The sequence below is a fragment of the Aptenodytes patagonicus genome, chromosome 16, assembly GCF_965638725.1.
Source record: "Aptenodytes patagonicus chromosome 16, bAptPat1.pri.cur, whole genome shotgun sequence".
Lineage (NCBI taxonomy): Eukaryota > Metazoa > Chordata > Aves > Sphenisciformes > Spheniscidae > Aptenodytes > Aptenodytes patagonicus.
Genome location: NC_134964.1, coordinates 2,543,027 through 2,562,510, shown reverse-complemented (window position 1 = coordinate 2,562,510; position 19,484 = coordinate 2,543,027). Strand labels below are relative to the sequence as shown.

The following is a 19,484-nucleotide window of genomic DNA, read 5'->3' as shown; positions in this document are numbered from 1 at the left end:
GGCTTAAAACTCGCAGTGTGCCTGATCGTGACTTTAATCTGGGGTGGGAACAGCAAGTGCCCAAGATGACTGGAGCAGGGCAAGGCTGCCACACCTCAGAGAGAGAAATAGGTTTGTAGGTACAGCCCTGGCTGCTGGCATGGCGCAGGCTCCTGCAAGGGGCATGTGGCAAAGTCAGAGAATGCTTCAATGTTTTGCCATGGATTTAAAAAATTGAAACAATCATAAAGCATATCTCCTAATAAAAGATAATATAGAAAGAAAAGCAACTATATCAGCTTCTTTGGTTGTTATACCCATATTAATGTATAATGCATGCATATACCTACATAGGCAGAGATGTATGTCTTTGTGCACATAATTACAGGTTGTCGTATAAAGATTGCAGGTGCTTCTATTTTAACCCTGTATTACAGTATCTTGAATTCAATACAGAAGTCACCCCAGCTTGATTCTCATTCTTCACTTCACCTCGGATCACCCTCTTTCTCTTCTCCAGAAGCTCATGGGATAGGGCAGATGATTTGACAGTCAACTGCATAAAGCAACTACTGTCCTAAGCGTCATCTTTCCAGAAAGCGTGTTCTGGGATACAGGTACAGCCCACCGTGTGCACTTTGTGTCTCCCCACAAATCATTGGTCTTTCCATGCTCCGGTTTTTGGATTTGCAGGGGCCAGATTCTGCTGCCTGGGACTTGGGCGTGGACCTGGACTGGCTCCAAAGCCGGCAGGCTGTGCTCTGCTCTCCCCTTCCCCGCTGTGGGCAAGAGGTTACTCGAGGTAATTCAATGGGATTTCAGTGGAAATACCCAGGGGTGACAGTGCAAGTGCCACACAGGAGAGAAGGTCCAAATTTGCATGGGTACAACCACGATTAACATTTTGCTTCAGAGCCTGCGGCAAGATGCGATTTGGCTGCTGGACGTGCCGCCTGAGCGTTTCTGCCATCCGTCTCCGGTTACAGGTCGAGTGGCTCGCTGGCTGTCCGTTTTCGCACTCCCTTTGTTGCTCTTCGTACAACAACATGACCACTAATTGCTCCAGCTAATTAACTGTTAAAAGACAGTGTCTTGGTCCTCAGACCAACCCATGGATTTGAGGAAAGCCTTCCTGAGAAGCAAAGGCAGTTACAGTTATGAACACCCTAAAACCATGTCATTAAGGCATGCACCTGGGAGACACAGCACTTCACTTGTTTTTCTTTTGAGGGCCTTGAGCAATGTTTTTCTTAGTCATCAGTCAGGATGCTTCGTAGTGGACAGATGGTGTTTTTCAAGTGGAGATGGGATGAATGATTTGTTTCAATTTGAACTAAAATAATTTGTCTAATCAGACTGTCTTCCTCTGATGTCTATCCATGAAATACAAACTACAAAGTGGCAAGCAACAGCTCTGGGCTTAAAACTTGAGTCCCTTCTTAAGAGACTGAGTGTCCCGTTCAGCAGAGATTTCAGCAGAAAAACCTGGGTTCCCAGGGTTTTCTTGCATTACTTCAGGTTTGGTGCAATAACAAAAATAGCCGCTTTGCTTCTTTTGAAGACTTTAGTATCTGGCGAAGCACCTCTTTCTCTGAGTAGCTTTGTACCTTCAGAACTGGGGTCCTATGGATGTAACCCCCACAAAACCTCCTGTGCAGAGAGGATGTGTAATGCTACCGATACAGCGGTTCTGGCTGCTCCTTACCCAGCCAGGGCCAGCTGCTGGTAACAAGACCCTTGTTTTTGTTGACCCAAGATCTCATTTCTGGCAGACCTATACAATGACCCGTGCATCACAGAAGGCAGACTTTTACACAAGCCATAAATCATCAGGTCTTTTCTTTCACTACCTTTTGCATATAAGGTAATAGCAGTCCTACTTTCTTTTGACAGTGCAGTAATTTATCATTTGACAGTGGCTTTAATGAAAACCCTGCTGTTCTTCTCACTAGAATCTGAGAATCGACATTACAAAGAAGTCCTTCCTTGACCTTTCCCTCTTGGCCACTCCTGGAAATTAGAGTGTCTTCATTTTAATGAGCTCAGAGGATTGGGGAGTTGCAAGAAAAAAAATCAGCTTCAAAAATACCTAGCCTCCTCTTGCGAATATGTCAGGACATGTTTTTAGATACAGAGCTCTCTTACCTGAACAGGCTTGTGCTCTCCTTATTCTGTGACTTCTCCAGCTGAGCTATTTCTTGGCTCCAGCCTATGGTTTATGATGCAAGGCCATGTTTACTTTGCGTGAGGTATGTTGCAACATATAGACCAGCTCTTCAGCTGGTATAAAACACCCGTCTTCGCTTCCTTTCTGTCAGTTCTGCAGTCAAATCTAGGTGGCAAACCATGGGTGACCTGTCTTTGTGTGTGTAGACATACATATATATAAACACGCACACACTTGCAATATATATATATACATCTTTGCAAGGCTTCCAGGAGCTGCGACTAAACTGACAGCGCAATCATACGAGCAAAATTGAAGACAATGCACTAAATGGAAATGACAGTAAGAACAGACCGAGGTCAGGAGATGCTGATTTCAGGGCTTTCCTCTTTCCCAAGGGTAGACGGAGGGGTCCCTGGGGCTGCTCGATTCCCTCCCTGTGGGTCCGTTCCTTGGCCGCGTGGGCTCTGAACTGTGCCCACATGCAGGGCTAAACCGTGGGTGATACGGAGACAGAGCCCAGCACCTGCAAGTGCTGCCGGTCTGCAGTCCCGTGCTCACACTGTCTGGGATGTGACGGCTTCTTCAGGGCCAGGCGACTGCTGCTTTTCTAGGAGTGATGGTTTGTGACTAAGTACCCCCTGGCTGCAGGAGTTTGTAAAGGAAAACAAAGTATTTGTCAGTGGCTGAAAAACTCAGCTGGATGGGTTTTTTTTACCAAAAAGTTTCAAAACTGGCCAGGTATCTTGTTGCCTTTCGGGATATTGAAAACTTTCCTTATTTTACCTTTTTTGTTGGGTGAGATGATTTCTTCCAGAACTAGTGTTCTGGGGTCAATCATAGATTTCAAGACCAAGCTCATGGCTGTGGAAACACTCCTCCTCTCTTTTACCAACCTGAGTGCCTGACTAGAAATCCAGTCCGCTTTCACGGTCAGGGCAGAGGGATGGGCACCTCCAGAGGAAATTCGGATCTTAGTTGGATTTTGCCTCTTCCAAGAGAAAGCTGAAGGTGACGAGGCACTTCATTTGGATGCTTAAGGTTCAGCGGGAAGAACACAGGTTTGGTCTCTACTGTAGGTTTTGGGTTCTAGTCCTGGAGGTGGTGTGAGCACAGCTGTGTAGAAGATCCACTGCAGCTCCGTGTCTTAGAAAATGTTTGCTGTGTGAACTATACATTGGAATTTGTATAGGTTTGGATGTTGTGTAAATAATAGTCTTTTGTTATAGTCTTTGACATCACGCTATCTTGCATACGTATTTATTTAGTAGCAAGACGGAAAGCTTGGAAGAGAACCATATTTACAAAGGGTTGTAATGGCAAATGTTTCCTTCTCGTGTCAATGTGCAGCACATAACGGAAGCCAATATATAATTGAGAATCTGTAGGAAAGGTAATTTATTCTATCACATACACACAAAAAACAGTATGGCTCTATATTTGCAGAGTTTATTAGCACAAATAACGGTGAAGTGAACAAAAAATAAACCATAGCGAACGTAAAATAAACCATACTGAAATATGGGAGAAGTGCCATTAAACCTTTCCTTGCTGCTGCTTCAGTGCATTTATCCAGCATTAGCGCTGAGCACTCCCAAACCAGGACTGAACAGTTCAGCTACAAGGAGAGCCAAGGAGGAAAAGATAGCAATTATTGTTTATGAATTCAGGGTAAAATCTGGATGGAGCAGCCGTATGTAAACGTGGACGTTGCTATATGAAAGGATGAATGTGCATATATAAAATTCCCTTAGGCCTTAAATCACAACAGGAGTCTTGTAGTGATGCTGCACCAGGACGGGATTGCTCCGCACAGAGCAGGACCCGCCATTAGCCAAGGCGTTCTTTGATTAAGGATGGCTTTAGCCTATGCTGGTTTTAGCCCATTTTTAATAACAAAAAAGAAGAGCTTCACTACCTCACCTGCAGGGCAGCAGAAGACAGGGCTCACGCCTTCAATGCTGCCTGAAGTCCCAGCATAAGAAAAGTGACTGCAATTTCCTTGATCGTGTCAAAAAGAGTTTGCCATAGCTGAGTTTCTGACTGTGGCCTCTCTGGAGAGCCGGGTGTTATTTTTCCAAGTGGGATGGTTAATAGATACCAGCTTTGCCACTATAAAATGAGGAAAACAGCTGCAGTTTTTACAGTCAGGTAGCTAAGCATGGTCATCCCTGAGTAAGACTATTGTGTTACGCTCACCTAGCTGTGGCGCAGTAAAAATTATACACGCCTCGTCTCCCCAGGGATTTTACAGCTATGGAGCTGAGGCACATTAATTACCCTGCCGTCAAAACAAACCATTCTCCTGAGCTGAGGACAAAGCCGCTGCTTGGAGCTGGCCTCAGGAGCTGGAATCACAGGGGCTACGTGAGGTCAGGGCTGGAGGTGAGCTGGCAGAGCTCCTCGGGGCAGGCATGCAGAGTGGCTGCCCGCATTCCCACGTGCTTAGCTCAAGCTCAGGCTATGTCCCCTGCTATCATGCCCATTTTTGACAACAAAAAAGAGCAGCTTTTCCACCTCCTCTGTGTGAACATTGCAGGAAGGATGGGCATTGTCCCATTCCCCTCCAAGCTGGGAACTCTCTCCAGCATGCAAAAATTTCCAGTTGGTGTAGACACACCATAGCCCATGCTGCGACCAGCCCTTTTTCAGCAGCCGGGTGCACAGTGTGGGGGGTGCGTGGTGTCAGAGTGGCAATCCCTGCTGGGGGCCCATCCTCACAAAGCTTCAAAACCAGTAGCAGACGACTGGGACAGTCCCTCACAGGCTGATTAGTCCTTCACGATGCTAAGACTGAAGCGCCGATGAGCAGAGCTGGTGTCTTCATGATGCTGTTCTCCAGCCCTCCTCCATCAAACCCTAGTTGCAGTGGGTAAATTGTGACCGAAACAGAGACTCTGAACTGCTTGGTTTGTGGTTTTACATTTCGGTATAAAAAGCCGGATTTGGGATGTAAAGCTGTGCAGCTAATCAGCCAGAGTAAGGGTCCAGAGAGCAGCCCTGGCTTATGCTGGCTGCACTGGAGTCACAGCTCTCGAGACCGGCTGGGGATCTGCCCTTGAAGCTGAGCAGAACTGCTGGTTCATTCCCGTCGTGCCACGTTTGGTGTTGAGTGCAGGACTGCTTTTGGAGGCAGGCACGTTTATCACCTGCGGCAAAGTTTAATGGAGAGCCAACCTTTTTGGCAGCTTTTTACTGCAGGGAGGGGAGAGGGTTTATGTGAACAGGATTTGTGAAGGCGGTTGTACAAATATTTGTTCTCTGCTCCTTAGCAGCAAAGGGATGAGTACAAACAACATCTCCATTTAAGGTCCCGCTCACTTGTTACAAAAGGCTTGATCCAATTTTGGTTTTGTTATGGACCTCCAGGTCATTTCATAGGTTGTGCAACGTGTAGCTCAGCCCCTGCTCCATAGCACTGAATAGAGGCAAGAGTCTTGACAGAGCGATGCTGCAACGATGGAAATCCTCCTGCACAGGGAAGAGCTTTGGTCTGGGTCGTGGCTGTAAAAAGGGCACCTTTGGGATCCTCAGTCACTAGTACAATTCCATCTATACCTAGTTATCGCAAGCATCCATCTGCACCCCGTGAACGCAGGATCTAGCCACAAGCACCCAAGCAACAGCATACCCAGTGCAGGTGGTTATTTACCCAATGAGACTTGGCTGCTCCAGGCAGTTCTCTCTCCTGCAGTCACTGCATCAGAAGATACTGTTCTTACTGTATGAAGAAAAAAATTTCTAGAGAGAAAAAAATTCACAGGAAAAATTTTAGCGTGCAGATTCAGCGCACAAGTTAGATTAGGACTGTTCTGCAAATGACCCAGGATCAGATCGGGTTATCAAGACTGCAGTTTATAAGACCTCTCCCTCCCAGTTTGGGTTAAACCTTAGGCCACGTACTGAAAAGTAAAGAGAAAATGAAATACTGAATAGCTGCTCCCAAAGTGAATGTAGTGTGTGTACGTAGTATCCAGTGTGTGATTTTTGCTACAGGGAAAATACTGTTTGATTATGGCATTAAATTCTGTGCCATATCAGACATATACAGAAAGACTAAGCTAGAGTTGACTTTAATTCTGGTGCTCCCTAATGTTAAGGCCTTTAATTTTGCAACTTTAGTACTACCCTCTTATGCTGTAGGTGGAGGGATTTTGTGCTTAAAAATGTTTATTTTTAAACCACCCCTTGTGTGGTGGAGCACAGGTCTCTGCTGTGCCTGTAGGAAAACTGTAATAAAAATAACAATTTGAACAAACTATCTTGGATGATTCCAAAAACATTTAGCCTTAATTTCCTTTTGTGATTTCACATCGGACTTATATCATCACTGTAATTTGATATTAATATTTTTGAAGTACAGGAACGTTTCTGGCAGTTGTTTTTAGTAGTTCCCCATTAATGTCTACTTAACTGGAGACAGAGAGTCAAGCACACATTTAATTATGGAGATGTCTGCATGACAGCACAGAATCTCAAACAAAAAAGAAACACACTTTTAATATGAATAATCTGGAGATTTAAAAGTATCAGCCATCTTTAAATAGCAATATACTGATGACTAAAGCAGCACTAACGTCTGTTGCACTACACAGCCTGTAGTTTAACAACCGTTTATTTTAACCTTCTACGTCGCAGGCGTGCAAGTGGAGCCAGAGCACACCCTTCGGTTTGGATGGGATTGATGTAACTGCCCAAAGGTTGGGCCTCTGCTCCCCGAAACTCTAGAGCAAGAGGAGAGAGACGGGCTCCTCCAGAGCATCACCCGTCCTCTGCTGAGGAATCTCGAAGGAGATTCCCTCCTTTTAGTCTTGAAGGACACTAAAGATCTTTTATATAGTTAGCGTTAGTTCAAATGTACCCGATACAGCTCTACTGCCAAAATATGGGAATTTGGATTTCCACTGAAAAACTGAAATGTGCCTTAGAAAACTGATACACACTTTTGTCATTTTCACCGAAACCTCTGCAGAGCGTTTTCCCAGTGCCAAGGGAGCTAAGAGCTTTGGAGTTCTTTTCCACAGTTGAAAAAACCTAGTATTTAGGTAAAATACTATTACAAGACTCCAGTAAAATGACAAAGAATTGGTAGCAATTCAGGAACCGACATTCCTATTTGTATTAGATGTGAGGCTGTTTGAAATGAGCCATGTACAGTCGATAACAGCAGTGCAGGGCACAGTTGCCAGCAAGGGGCCAGCCGAGGGCACGGGCAGATGCCACCGCGGTGGTTAGCTGTGTGACATGTACCGCCGGCCACGCGACAGGCGAGCAGCAGCATGCCTTCCCTATCCTCGCTCTCACACTGGGGCTGTAACTCACCCTGTAATTTATAAAATCGATCCTGCTAAAAACAAACAGAAAGGAGGAGAGTGGTGTGACCTCAGCCAGGAGGAATGGTCCAAGCACAGCACAGAATTCCCGGGCTTTGATCTGCTGCCAGTGCTGCGTCCTGGCCACTGGGGAAGCTACTGAGGAAACAGATTTTGAAAGCGTGGCCTTCCTCCAAGGCTCTGGGTTCCATTCCCAAAAATGTGGCCTTGCAATTTTTCATCCACGAGCTACAGATAAGAAGGCTGTGATGTCCAGTGCAGCAGAACAAGGTAAGCCCCGGTGAGGATTCCCGTTCCTCTCTTTGGATAACCAGAAGCAGCTCAGAAGTGACAGCCCTGGGGAAGAAGCAGTTTCTGAAAAGCCATGCTCTGTACACACAGACATCTCTATTTCAGCTCTTCATCAGGCACATTGTCTATTTGTTGATTCTGTTAAGCCAATTTATCTTCTTGTAAGCATTGCTAGCTGAGCCTCAAGACCCAGGAATCTGGTGGACAGGAATTTGCTGTCTGAGGGTCGAGTCTTGAAAAACAGCTTGAGGGACTCCTGTGCCCCTCTGGATTGTTGTTTATCCACTCACTGTCCAACTGGCTCCTAAAAACCTCCCAATTAGTAGGTTTGTTTCCCTTTAGGCCTTCCAGCAGTTACACGATGGGTCAGAGTCTCATGGGTGTAAGTCCAATCACTCAGTTACATCACTGGAACGCTGTAGACTTTCATCCATCACAACAGAAAGGGAAGTCAGGTCAGAGTCTGTCTGAAAACTTGTCCCTTCCACCAAAGATAACACCATTTATAACTCTATCTCAGGGGCGGGGTGAAAATTAACTGGATGCTGGAGGCAAGGCCTCACAAAGGTTGCTAATAGCAGCAACATTCGTTTGCCAGCCGAGTAGACAAATTTGCACTGGAATCAAACCTCTTGATGCCACTGTCTCTTGCAAGTCCTCTAACCTCGCAGCAACTTGGCCTGTCCACCAGTAATTAAATGGTACATGCCAAGAGTTTCCTATCGTCCAGAAGGGACATCATGAAACTGAACTCCTTTTGCTCTTTATAACATACCACAATCAAGAGAAAGAGTGTTTGCATTTTTGTCCTTGAATACCATAAGTTATTTATGCAGAAACACTGGGAAAAAAGTCTCTCAACATATCAGGGGAATTGCAAGTTAGACAATCACCCGGCTCTTGTCCCTGCCAGCCCCTCTGCCCCCTCTTTCCAAGGCTAACAAGCGTTATTTAGATTGGGAGATATGGCAGGGTCAGTATGTCTGATGTTTGTTGGGCTTCAGTAAAGAAAATATTCATTTTGCTTCTGAGTTTCATTTGCAAGCAATAGAGAAAAATGGATTCATATTATTACTAAGTCTGTTTACAAAACCTCGAAGACCTGAGATAATGCTGTGCATTGGAGTATAGATGTTTTCTCCCTTTCCACGCGTATTTAAGGAACTTAAAAAAAATAAAACTAACCAGCTGTCAGCAAGATGCTTTGTGAGAAAGCCCCAAGCGTTGCTGGCAGGAAGGGCGAAGTGAGCTCACGGGCTGCCTGGCTCCTGGGCTCCGAGCAGCCCCTGCCAGTGAGGCTGAGCCCCGGTGCGAGCCGGTGTTTCATGACCCGCGCAGGGCAGTCGGGCACCTCTTCAATTCAGCTGACTTCCACTCACCTTGATCTTTATCTCCTGTATTTGTTTATTTCTAAACTATTGAAAAAACGAGGTACCATTTTAAGCTAAAATACAATAATAAAAAATAATATAATACAAGCAAACTTATCTTAAAAATCTCAAAATGGGAGACTATCCAATCAGAGTGAAGTTTCAACCATTTAACCACTGACAAGAAATCAATTTGTTTTCTTTTGCTAAATATGTTTAAAATCTCTAAGCAGCCCAAATGGGATGTGGAAATCATTTCCTCTCAGATGACAAACGACGGGCTAAATTCCACCCCCTCTGTTCACTTTAGGCTTGACCTAGAGCTGATAGGAAACAATGAGAGTCTTTCCGTTAACTTAAATGGATTTTATGTCAGACCCATTAAGTAACAGCTTATTTCACTTCATTGATTGTGATGTCAAAAATGAGGTATTAAGAGTGATTATGGATGGCAGACACGTTCACAGAGCAAAAACCCAATGGTGGGAAAAAAAAAGGAGTGTAAAAGTTTTTGTGTGTTGATGTCATAAACATTGATTAAAGATGGTCCGCTTTGCCGGTGGAAAGGGATTTAAATATGGAACTGGTTTATTCTGGCTTTGGTATAAGTATGAACATTTTTCATTTACTTTTGAAAAGACAAAAATGTGTGGATATTGCGGCCAAATTTGTTCTGCATGGGTAACGCGTTGCTAAAAAAACCTTCAAAAGCCTCCACTTTTGGAGGCTTAGCATGGATGCCAAAATCCAACATCTGCAAGAGGACAATTAATGCTTTTTTTTTTCCCAAGAGTGGGGTGCAGCTGGTGGTGACGCTTTTCTTTGCAGGTCACAATAATGAGACCCCATCAGTGCAACTGGAGGATCGGGTGGGAGACTTGGTCTCCTAGATCTGCTGACACTGAAAGTACATATTGTTATTATACAGTTAGAGTCATTCTTTATTCTCTACTACGGGACTCTCTAGGACTAGAGGACTCTCTAGTCCTCTACTAGGACTTCCTAAAGGCAGGCTACAGCACAGAATCTCATGACTCTATTATCCCTTTGGTTTAAGAAACTGAACTGTGATTTTTCAGGGGTTCTTGACAGTACGGTCCAAACTGAACCTGAAGACGATGGCAGCTGCTTAGGTCCCGAGTCAGGTTGTCCTGATTTGGCCTTTTGTATAAAATTCTCTTTATGAGTGAATTTTACCTTTATATGGCTTTTTAATAAACTCCCACTTGCCTGTTGGCTTAAATTACATACTGATTTCTGTTGGAGGAACTGATAGGTATTCCAAGGGCTAAGGGCCACTCGACCATAACCAGCAGGTTAAAATCCCTGATCATCTTTTTTATGGTGCAATTACTAAAAGCCAAAAACCCCTGACATTTGTTATTTCTAAACAAGCCTTCAATTCTGGTACCTTTATGACTAAAGCTTCTCAAAGGAAATACTACAGAATCAATACCTGAAAGCAGGATATTTCTGCATTTTTTGAAGTACAAGTTCTCCGCAGTCATTAACAGACTTGATTCATCTGATGACTCAGAATTTGTGCAGCTGGTCCAAGGCCAGCACGGAGACTGACAAGTGCTGCCTTTCTCTCCTCCTCCTCTAAAGATGGATCTTGTCTCAGTTCGACAAAGCACCTCCTGCCCTTGTGTCAACTTCTTCATCTAAGGAGAAGGTTGAATGTATAACATGCAACAAGGAGGAATTTGATTTTTCACTCCAGCAGAAAGTTCTCTTTGTAACAAATAAATCAGTGTGATCCTGCTAGAAAATGTTACTGATTGAAATACATGTGAGGTACATCATGAATCCGGATGAACCCAAGTTTGCTAATCAAAAAAGGAAAAAATATCAGTGTTTTTGAAACAGTCTCAACAACTGGTATATTAGAAGCTGTGCTTTTAGGACCAAGTATGCCATGGGATCTTAGCAACTTTCAAAAAAAGACCTTTTTATATTTTCCTTTGTTTGAAAAGATAGATGAATATAAAATTTGATCTTCTTTGGTTTTCTCAATATGCATTTTGAAATCTATGTAATGTTGTTTACTACCGGAAATGCAACACGTGGCAGGACTATTAGTTGATACACAGACCAAATGACTGCAAATTAATGTTTCTCCATTATTTTCCTGGAGATGCAATTAAACTTCATTAGTCACATAGATAATCAAATTATAATTTTATGTCTGTCTCTTGTTTAGGAGCTTAACTCTCATTTATTTGAAGTCCCTAAATCAGTGAACAACCAACATACATTCTCTCTCTGCATTTTGGTTTAAGTTTTCTAAACAATCAGAGCTTACATTTGCTACGACATATTTAGGGTTTATTTTTATTATAAAATTCCAGACTCACACCAAATGTTAAAATGTTAATAATTCAGCCATTGCTTTCAAAGGGGTTCAATGGCTCACTTCACAGATGATTTAAATAGCCAAATAACTTTAAAACATCACTCTCTTCTGAGAGTTTGTAGCTACACTACTCGTTTCCCATTAATTGCTCTCATATTAAAGATTCCTGTTGGCTTGAAGTACCTTTGTATTATTTCCCAAGGTAACTGTTTATTGTCCCCACAAAATCTTGTGGGTTTGTGCCATGAAAAATACACTTTTCTCAGAAATACTGACAAAAGAGAAACCTTCAGCAGAACTTGACATTCCATTATCTAGTCTAATACAAGGCACATCCCTCTAAAATCACTTGTTTTACTTGCAGTAAGTCTTCTCTATTATATTACTCGGTAATGCTGTAATCCCGTTTCAGGTTTAATGCTGGCAGCAGGACGCTGTGACATCAGGTAAATGTTCATGTTTCAACGTTTTCACTGCAAGTGGCTGTATATGCCAAGGAGCCAGCCCTTCTTAGATACCGTGTCACCCTGGAAAAGTTGTCCAGGCCAGAACTAATCCCATTAGTGTTTGGAAAGCTATTTATAAGCCTGTCTTCAGTGGGATGACCTTAATAATTAGATTGGGGGAAGGCTGAGGGAGGGAGAGGCGCTCATTTCACAAGACCATTGACATGCATTTCAGTAAGAGATGCTTCTCCTTTACACTATGCTCAGAAAAGACTGTTAGGTAAAGCAGAAATCTGGGTGAGTTTGCAGCAAGAAAAAAAAAAGCTACATCCATGCCGCCTGCAGGACCCTCGTCCTGGTTCAGACCCAGAGCATAACTTTTTACAGGGTAGCTCCGCTGCCATGTGTCCTCGGACACGCTAAGAAAGCCCAAGCCCTTCTCTGAAGGGCTCTGGGTTGATTTGCCCACTTGATCTGTGCTGCAGAGACATGTTTGAGGACATGCTAGGAGGGAGCACAACCTCAAGCTTTCCCCCCAGCGCTCCAGAGCACCCCACAGCTCGCACTTAAGCGTGAGCTTGTGCCCAAAGTGGAGCACGCAGCGCTTTATCTTGGGCTCACCTGAGACCTAGTACTGTCCTGGTCTTACAGTCCACATTATTGCAAAACTGATTTTTGTATTAGAAACTTGAAGAAGAAATAGAATTTCTTTTAAAAAAATGCATCAGTAAGTTATATTTTACCAGCAAAGATCTTTGTTAGAATGTATTTCTACCAGCGCCACACACATGTATGAAGCAGTCACTCAGTTACAACATTTTCTTCAGAATCTGTTCTCTAAATCTAAGGAAGGAAAAGAGCTTTACCTCTAAAGCTTCTAAACCAAACCTTAGTGCAACCATCACCCTCCTCCATTATGACGTATACCCCTAAGAGAGGAGGGCTAGATCCTCATATTCTATTTGTTACGAAGTCAAAAGAAGGCAGAAGGATGTTTTTCTCCACCCTTATTTAGTAGAAATGCTTGATTTATTCTCCCCGTGTAGACTGGGAGTGGAGAGGAGTTTCACCTGTCAAACTTGTTTCCCCGTGCCTGGTTAAGGGCCCGGTGCTGCTCAGCTTGCCTCCCTGCTGCATTAAATCGGCTAAGAGCTTCCTGAGCCACAGCACGCTGCCCTGCTGCCTCCAGAGTCAGCCTGTCACCGCCGGCAGCTCCAAAAAGTAAGTACCTGGGAACACTAGCAATGTCTTGTCACAGATACATCCGTTTTGGCAACCGTGGAGCTGCTTACGAACGTTTCCTTCTCTGTTATCTGTTTAACAAATCAGGTGACTAGTTATTGTGCAGGCTTATAATAAGAACTTGTCCGTGCCAAATGGCTAGAAGAAACTCAGCTTTTGTGTGAGATGTTTAGTTTTATTAATATAACCTCCTGATAGAATTTCATTCACCACTGACATCTCATGTGGCACTTAAATTTTCATCTTGGGTGGGGAAAAGGAAGCTTTCAGCAAGTCCTGCCTATTCATTTGATAAATTTGTGCAACCCAAGACAATTTTGCAATGCAGCGAAAACTACAGACCCTACTTTTGTGTCCCTATTTGCATAATCCTATAAAAGCAATTGATGTCTGATTCAGAAATTACCTATGTCTGTGTGTGTCAATTTAATGCTCATAAATAGTCCAGGAGCACAAACTCCTCCATCCCCAGACAAGTAGATAGTGCCCGTGAAGGACTGGCAGGAGATTCTGCATGGGTAAAACCTGACCTAGAACTAATAAGGGCAAACCACACAGCTCACGTACTCATGACTTCACTGCTGAGATTGTCAAGAATTGCAATCAGTAACAGATTTGCTATGCAAACACCTTGTATCAGGTGTCAAATGCGTGTCTATTAGGTAGCAAACTGGGATTGCCTAGTTCATTTTTGGACAATCCATTTTACAAATACCTCACAGCCCTGATCAGAACTAAATTCTCTTTGTTCAGGGAAAAAATAAGAGGTTAAATTTCTTATTAACGAGCCCTTGGCTGTTCACTTGCAATACATCGCTCCTTCTTCCAAACGCGCTACGTGATAGTGCCCCACAGCAGGGATGCATTCAGTAAGGAAAGTTCTTCCATCTTCTTGTAACCCTGACTCATCTATTAAAACACATTTCTGGCTGAGCTCACTATGACATATTTCTAGTCTTAAGAACATTTTTTAATCAAATGGACATTGGGTACTTGAAGGTTTTTTCCTTTCATACTTTGTAAATAAGAGTAATCAAACTAATAAGGTTTTTGCTTCCTTAATTTTGTACGCTTAAGGCCAATTTTTAGGATTTAGATTTAATGGTTACGTCGTCCATAGTAAGGGGTTTCTTTTGTTGTGATTTTTTTTAAGGCATTCTGATTCATAAAAAGCAATTACAGAGATGAGTTCAACAAGAGTCACTGGTACTAAAAACATGCTATTGGTCAGGACCACTTTAACAATATCTGTGCTGAGTAATTTAGTGGTTGCCTTAAGAGAGACAGACATTCAGTTCAAAATCTTCCAGTCTCGTCACTGCTGTCACGATGATTGGTGGTCGTCTTAACCTGGTTCCCCTCGGTCAAGCTTCACGATTTGAATGTTCTCGTTTTCATTCAAAATAAACAAGTTTGAAACAGTGGTTTTTTTAAACTGTATCTTGAATCTGTATATCTCCGATGCTGCAGCAACAGGAAGCTATGCCAACTGTTGTTTTTGAGAGATCTGTGACCACAGAACAAAGGTGGAAAAACAGGCTTTGAAAACTGTGAGGAGAAAAACTCTCTGCAACACATTTGCTGGTAGAGTCTAGATCAAATGTCAAAGGCAGCGGGGAAGGAAACGAAAAAGAGAGTGGCCTGGGAAGAGACAGAAGAAAGAGTCAAAGAGGAGCAGAGGGAGTGAGAGAAGATGGAGACAAAATGCGATGCCTCTGTGCACACCTTTGAAGGTCTCGGCAGATTCACTTTACAGGAGTCAGTCCAGCTTTTTTACCAGAACCGCAAAGAAGCCAGCCTTCCAGTCACGGTGTCCGTAATGTCACACGTTCCTGAGTATTTTTACAGCCTGAAAGAGCAAATTATTGGGGCAGTCGTAGAGGAATGCAAGGATGGGTGTGTGGTTTTGAGCAGGAAGGTAGCTGTGCCACAAGTCACCACAAGTTCCACCTCAAAATAAAGCCATGCTATTGGGATACTGCTGAAGCTTCAGATGTCCAAATGCAGCCGTGTGTGTCGCCGAGTTCTTCAGCGGTGTCCTCAAACTTTTCTCCTTTTGGATTAACAGATAACATAAGCCATATGAAACTTTATTAGCAGTGACACTGTTAAATCAGATGACAGATTGTACCAATTTATTAACAGTGATACCTCACTGAGATTAATGGAAGTATTTCCCGGGGAACTAGCTTGGCTCTGCGTTTCAGGAGCTCTCCTTTCCAGCAACAAGCTCTACCCTCCCCTTTGAGCAAAGCTGAGCAACCGACTGTCTGCCGTGGTCTTCTGGCCCAGCCCCAGCCGTCCTTGCAGCAAGCCCCTGTTGGAGACCAACGCCTGCAATTCGTACCAGAAGAGCTTATTCCATCCTGAAACTGGAGAAACCGAGTGGCAAGTCTTGCCGTGGCAGTTTACAGAGCTGTTACCGCCTCATCGTTTGCTCACTCCGGGCATGGAGGAAGAGTCAGTAAAAGGGACTGAGGGCCATGAAAAGTCAGATTGAGCCTGACTGCCAGCCAAGTCACGACGCTCTCACTTCCTTCCGCTGCCTGTGGTGGAGGTGGTTACGTGGCAGAGGTGGCACGTTCGGCTGGGGAGGTGACTTACAAACCATGGCAGCAGCAGTCAGCAGATCCCATCTGTCTCTGTCCTACCATCAAAGATGTTGATGCCGGAATATAGTTTATTTGTCTAAACCGGTGGTTTGCTTCGGTGTGCCTATACTAATTGCTTTTGTTGAGGGCTGGAACTGTTCAAAATCCCACTGTAAACAAGATATTAGAAGACAGAAGCTTGAATTGAATTAATATTTCTCCTAACTCATGCCATGATTTGTACTATACAAGGCAACACCGCATTCATCTTATGGAAACATGCTCCACGCTCTCTTTGCTCAGGTAAAATAACCCTTGCATGGAAAAGTTTAGCTTAAGTAGGTAAGATTATGGCTTACAGCTGGGGGAACTAGGAAGATAGCTAGCCAGGTTATCACGAGCAGTCTAGCCACTCTAACCTTGATTTAGAGCAGAGTAAATCATTCCACACGCAGCTTTATGCAACAGCAGAGCCACGGCTTTGCTGGAGGAGCATCGTGCCGCGCTCTCCTGTGCCACGCTGGGCAGGCCCCCATGCGCAGGGGCCGGGGGGGGCACCCCCGGCCCAGCGCCTCGGTCAGCCTACGCCGTACCCCTTGCGGAAGGGCTCTTTCAGCTTCTGGAGTTTAAAAATTAGGCATGTTGAAATCGCCGAGTCCTCATCTGTCTGCTTATTTGGGGGAACGTGTCGAGACAATGGCAATTCAACCACTATCTCCCGTCACTCGGTGCTGTTAAATCGCGGCCGCCCCTCCCAGGGCTGCGGGGGACGAGCTGCAGCCCCGGCCCTCGGGGAGCCCTCAGCCCCCGGCGTCGCTGCTGCTGCTCCTCTTGTTGTTGTTGTTGTTGTTTTCCAGGCCGACCCGAGAAACCCGGCTCAGCCTGGGCCACCCGCGGCGCGACCCCGCGGCCAGGCCGCGGCTCCCGGTCCCCGCCCGCCCCGCGCTTCCACCCCGAGCCCCCACCTCCCGGGGGAGAGGTGGCCACCGCGGCGGGCCGGCCTCCGCCAGCAGCCGCGGCCTCCCCTCGCCAAGGGGGTTCCCCCGCGCCAGGACACCTCCCCGCCGCCATCCGCCCTGCGTCCTCCCGCCATTGCCGCGGCGGGGGCGGGCCGCAGCGGGCCCGGCCGCTGTGGGCGGGCAGGGGCGGAGGGAAGCGCGGGCCGGGCGGGCTGAGAGGAGCCGAGAGGCCGGTTAAAGCGGCCGCCCGCAGCCGCCCGTCCGGCTCCCGCGCCTCACCGACGGACGGCGCCGGCCGTCGCTGCGCGTCGCGGCGGCTCGCACGCCAATGAGGGCCCGGACTCCGGCCCTCGCCGCCTCAGGAGCCGCCCGCAGCCTCCCGTCCCGACCCCCCGCCCGCCGCCCGCCGCGGCGGGCGGCCCGGACCCATGCGGCGGCTCCAGGAGAGGTTCAGGAGGTGAGGTCGCCCCCTCCCCCGGCGGGGACACCCCCCCCCCCCCCTTCCTTCGCGGCGGCCCCCGGGCGGGGCCGTCCTCCGGCGGGGCCGCGCCGCCCCGCTCCCCCCGGCCACCCAGAGGGATGGGAACCCCCGGCCGCCCCCGCGCTCCTCTCACGGCCGGGCGGGCACGCTGGGGCTGGGGGCCCCGGGCGACCGCGGCGGAGCCCGGGGTCGCGTGAGGGCTGGGGTGGGGGTATCCGAGATTTTCTCGTCCCCCCGCCCGATTTCGCCTGTCCCCGCGCGGCCCCGCTGCTGAGGCGCCGGTCGCCGCCCCCGGGGCCCGCGGCATCGCCGGTGCCGGGCGGGGAGAGCAGAGCCGTCCCGCCGGGGTGCGAGTGGGTGCTCTGCATGTCTTCTTTCTTTCTTTCTTCCTTCCTTCCTCCCCTTTAAATGGGTGAAGGTTCACGCACCCGGCCGTGTGTCACAGCCCCGGCCGCGCTGCCTCCCCCGGCCCCGGCCGCGCCTCCTGCGGAGCCCGACGTGTGGCTCCTGAGCCGAGCTGCTTGCCCACCGCTGGGCTGGGCAAGGCACCCGCCGGCTGCCCCGGCTCCTCTGTCTCCGCGCCCCTCGGCAGAGCGCCGGTGCTCTTTGTTCAGGTATTTCTCAGGGCGGATTGAAGATGCTGCTCGCATTCACGGGGGGGGTTCGGCTGGGTAACGGTGCGGTCGAGGTTCCTGGGTAAACATGTATATATGTGGGCTTTAGGTACTTAATTGCTCAAAGGTCAGATGCGAGGCCGGTAACAGTTGAGTGACAGTCCATCTCCCAGATAAGACCGGTTTCTACGATGGCTTCCCTCAGCAGGTACACTGCTGTAGGGCTGCCCCGCTCTCTTTTCACCAACTCGCTCAAGAAACCAAAGCCTAAGTATTAAAAGGGACATAAAATTGAGAGAGAACTGAAAGAAAAATATGAATGTGGTCAGACCTGGTTTCTGTACTCGCCCACACCTAGGCTGTTACGCTGGCTGATACCCTGCCCCTGAGCTCAGATGTGCCGCAGCACCTGATGTGACTCCTGTTCGCTCCCCACTCTTCGCTTGAAATTTTGCCTTTCATACTTGCCAGAAGGTTGAGGAGTCTTTTGGGAGGTCAGTGGGATGCACAGACACTGTTTTCCATGGCCTAATGTACGTACGATACCACAATTGTTAATGGATTCTCAGAGTATGGCAGATTTCATTTTATCTTTAGTATTGTGCTGTAAGTACATGAACCTTTACACAGCATGTGATTTCACTGGCATTTCCAAATAAGTGGTCGGCTTCTGTGCTGATCTGAATTATTTCTGTGACTCGGTTGTTCAGCGATAGTAAAGATTATGTGAACAGTTACAAACCACAACTAGGTATTTCCTAATCCAGGAAGGAAGGTCCAGAGGAATATGGCTCTATTTTTAACTGAATGGACTTGAATTCATAAAGGGGAAATAGCTGCCAATTTGGTCAAAGAAAGCAAGCTTTTTGTAAACCTATTCATGTCTCTTCAAAATCTTACCTACGTGGTCATCGTGAAAACGTAGTGCTGATCTATTTTGATCTGCTTGTGATTTTTTTGGGTTTGTTTTTCCTTTTAGAAAACAAAGAGCCTAGATAACATAAAAATTGCTTCAGTATCTAAATATGTAACCCCATTTAATGTGTGCTGCTGCTGGTTTTTGTGGAGTTATCCCCACCTTGTTGCAGTTTCTCATATGCTGTTATTTGTGGCTTATTAGGCCTAAATGGCCTCTCCTGCTGCTGGAAAGCACAAGAAAAGAAAGATACAAAAAGGGGTAATGTGCTTTTAAGCTGGTAAAAGGAAGTATGAGGCCTTTTGAGCTGAATAAAGGAAATGTACTTCCTGAAAAGACTAAAAATCCGGATCTTTGAGGCTATTATCAGTGCTTGCTGTTTTTACTGACATTTTACTTCATGCTTCAAAGAATAATTCATTCAGCAGATGGGAATCGAGAATAAGGCAAGATTTGAAAGGTGCTTTTCTCTTCTGCAGTTTTGGTTATAGGCTTGCTGTGATACCAGGCAAATGCCATACAAATATGTGCGATAGATTTGGGATTTTATAATTTATTTTTCTAAGTTGAGTTTGCATGCGAAGACAGAGCACTAAGAACCCTCAGGTTTTCTTCCTCCTTTCTCTCCCAAATACTATGATCTCTTAATTCTGGAATCACTATGAAACATAAAGCATCTACTCCTTGGACACGAACAGAAACTTGAGACCAGGGGTCTCTCATGAAGAATGGATTAGCC

At 46.2% G+C, this 19,484-nt stretch overlaps 1 protein-coding gene across 5 annotated transcripts in view; it reads left to right on the top strand.

The window, feature by feature from the left end:
- Positions 1-19,484, top strand: part of MMD (monocyte to macrophage differentiation associated) — a 46,174-nt gene that overhangs the window by 10,579 nt on the left and 16,111 nt on the right. Inside the window, exon 1 of one of the 5 annotated variants that reach the window (XM_076353665.1) lies at positions 17,098-17,191. The exons of 2 other annotated variants lie outside the window; for them this stretch is intronic. In XM_076353665.1, coding sequence (XP_076209780.1) covers positions 17,163-17,191 — 29 coding nt within the window. In that variant the 5' untranslated portion in view covers positions 17,098-17,162. Of the gene's footprint in view, positions 1-17,097; positions 17,192-17,775; positions 17,830-18,304; positions 18,324-19,484 lie in introns of those variants that run through there. 2 more of the 5 variants (XM_076353667.1, XM_076353666.1) reach the window with 2 other exon arrangements.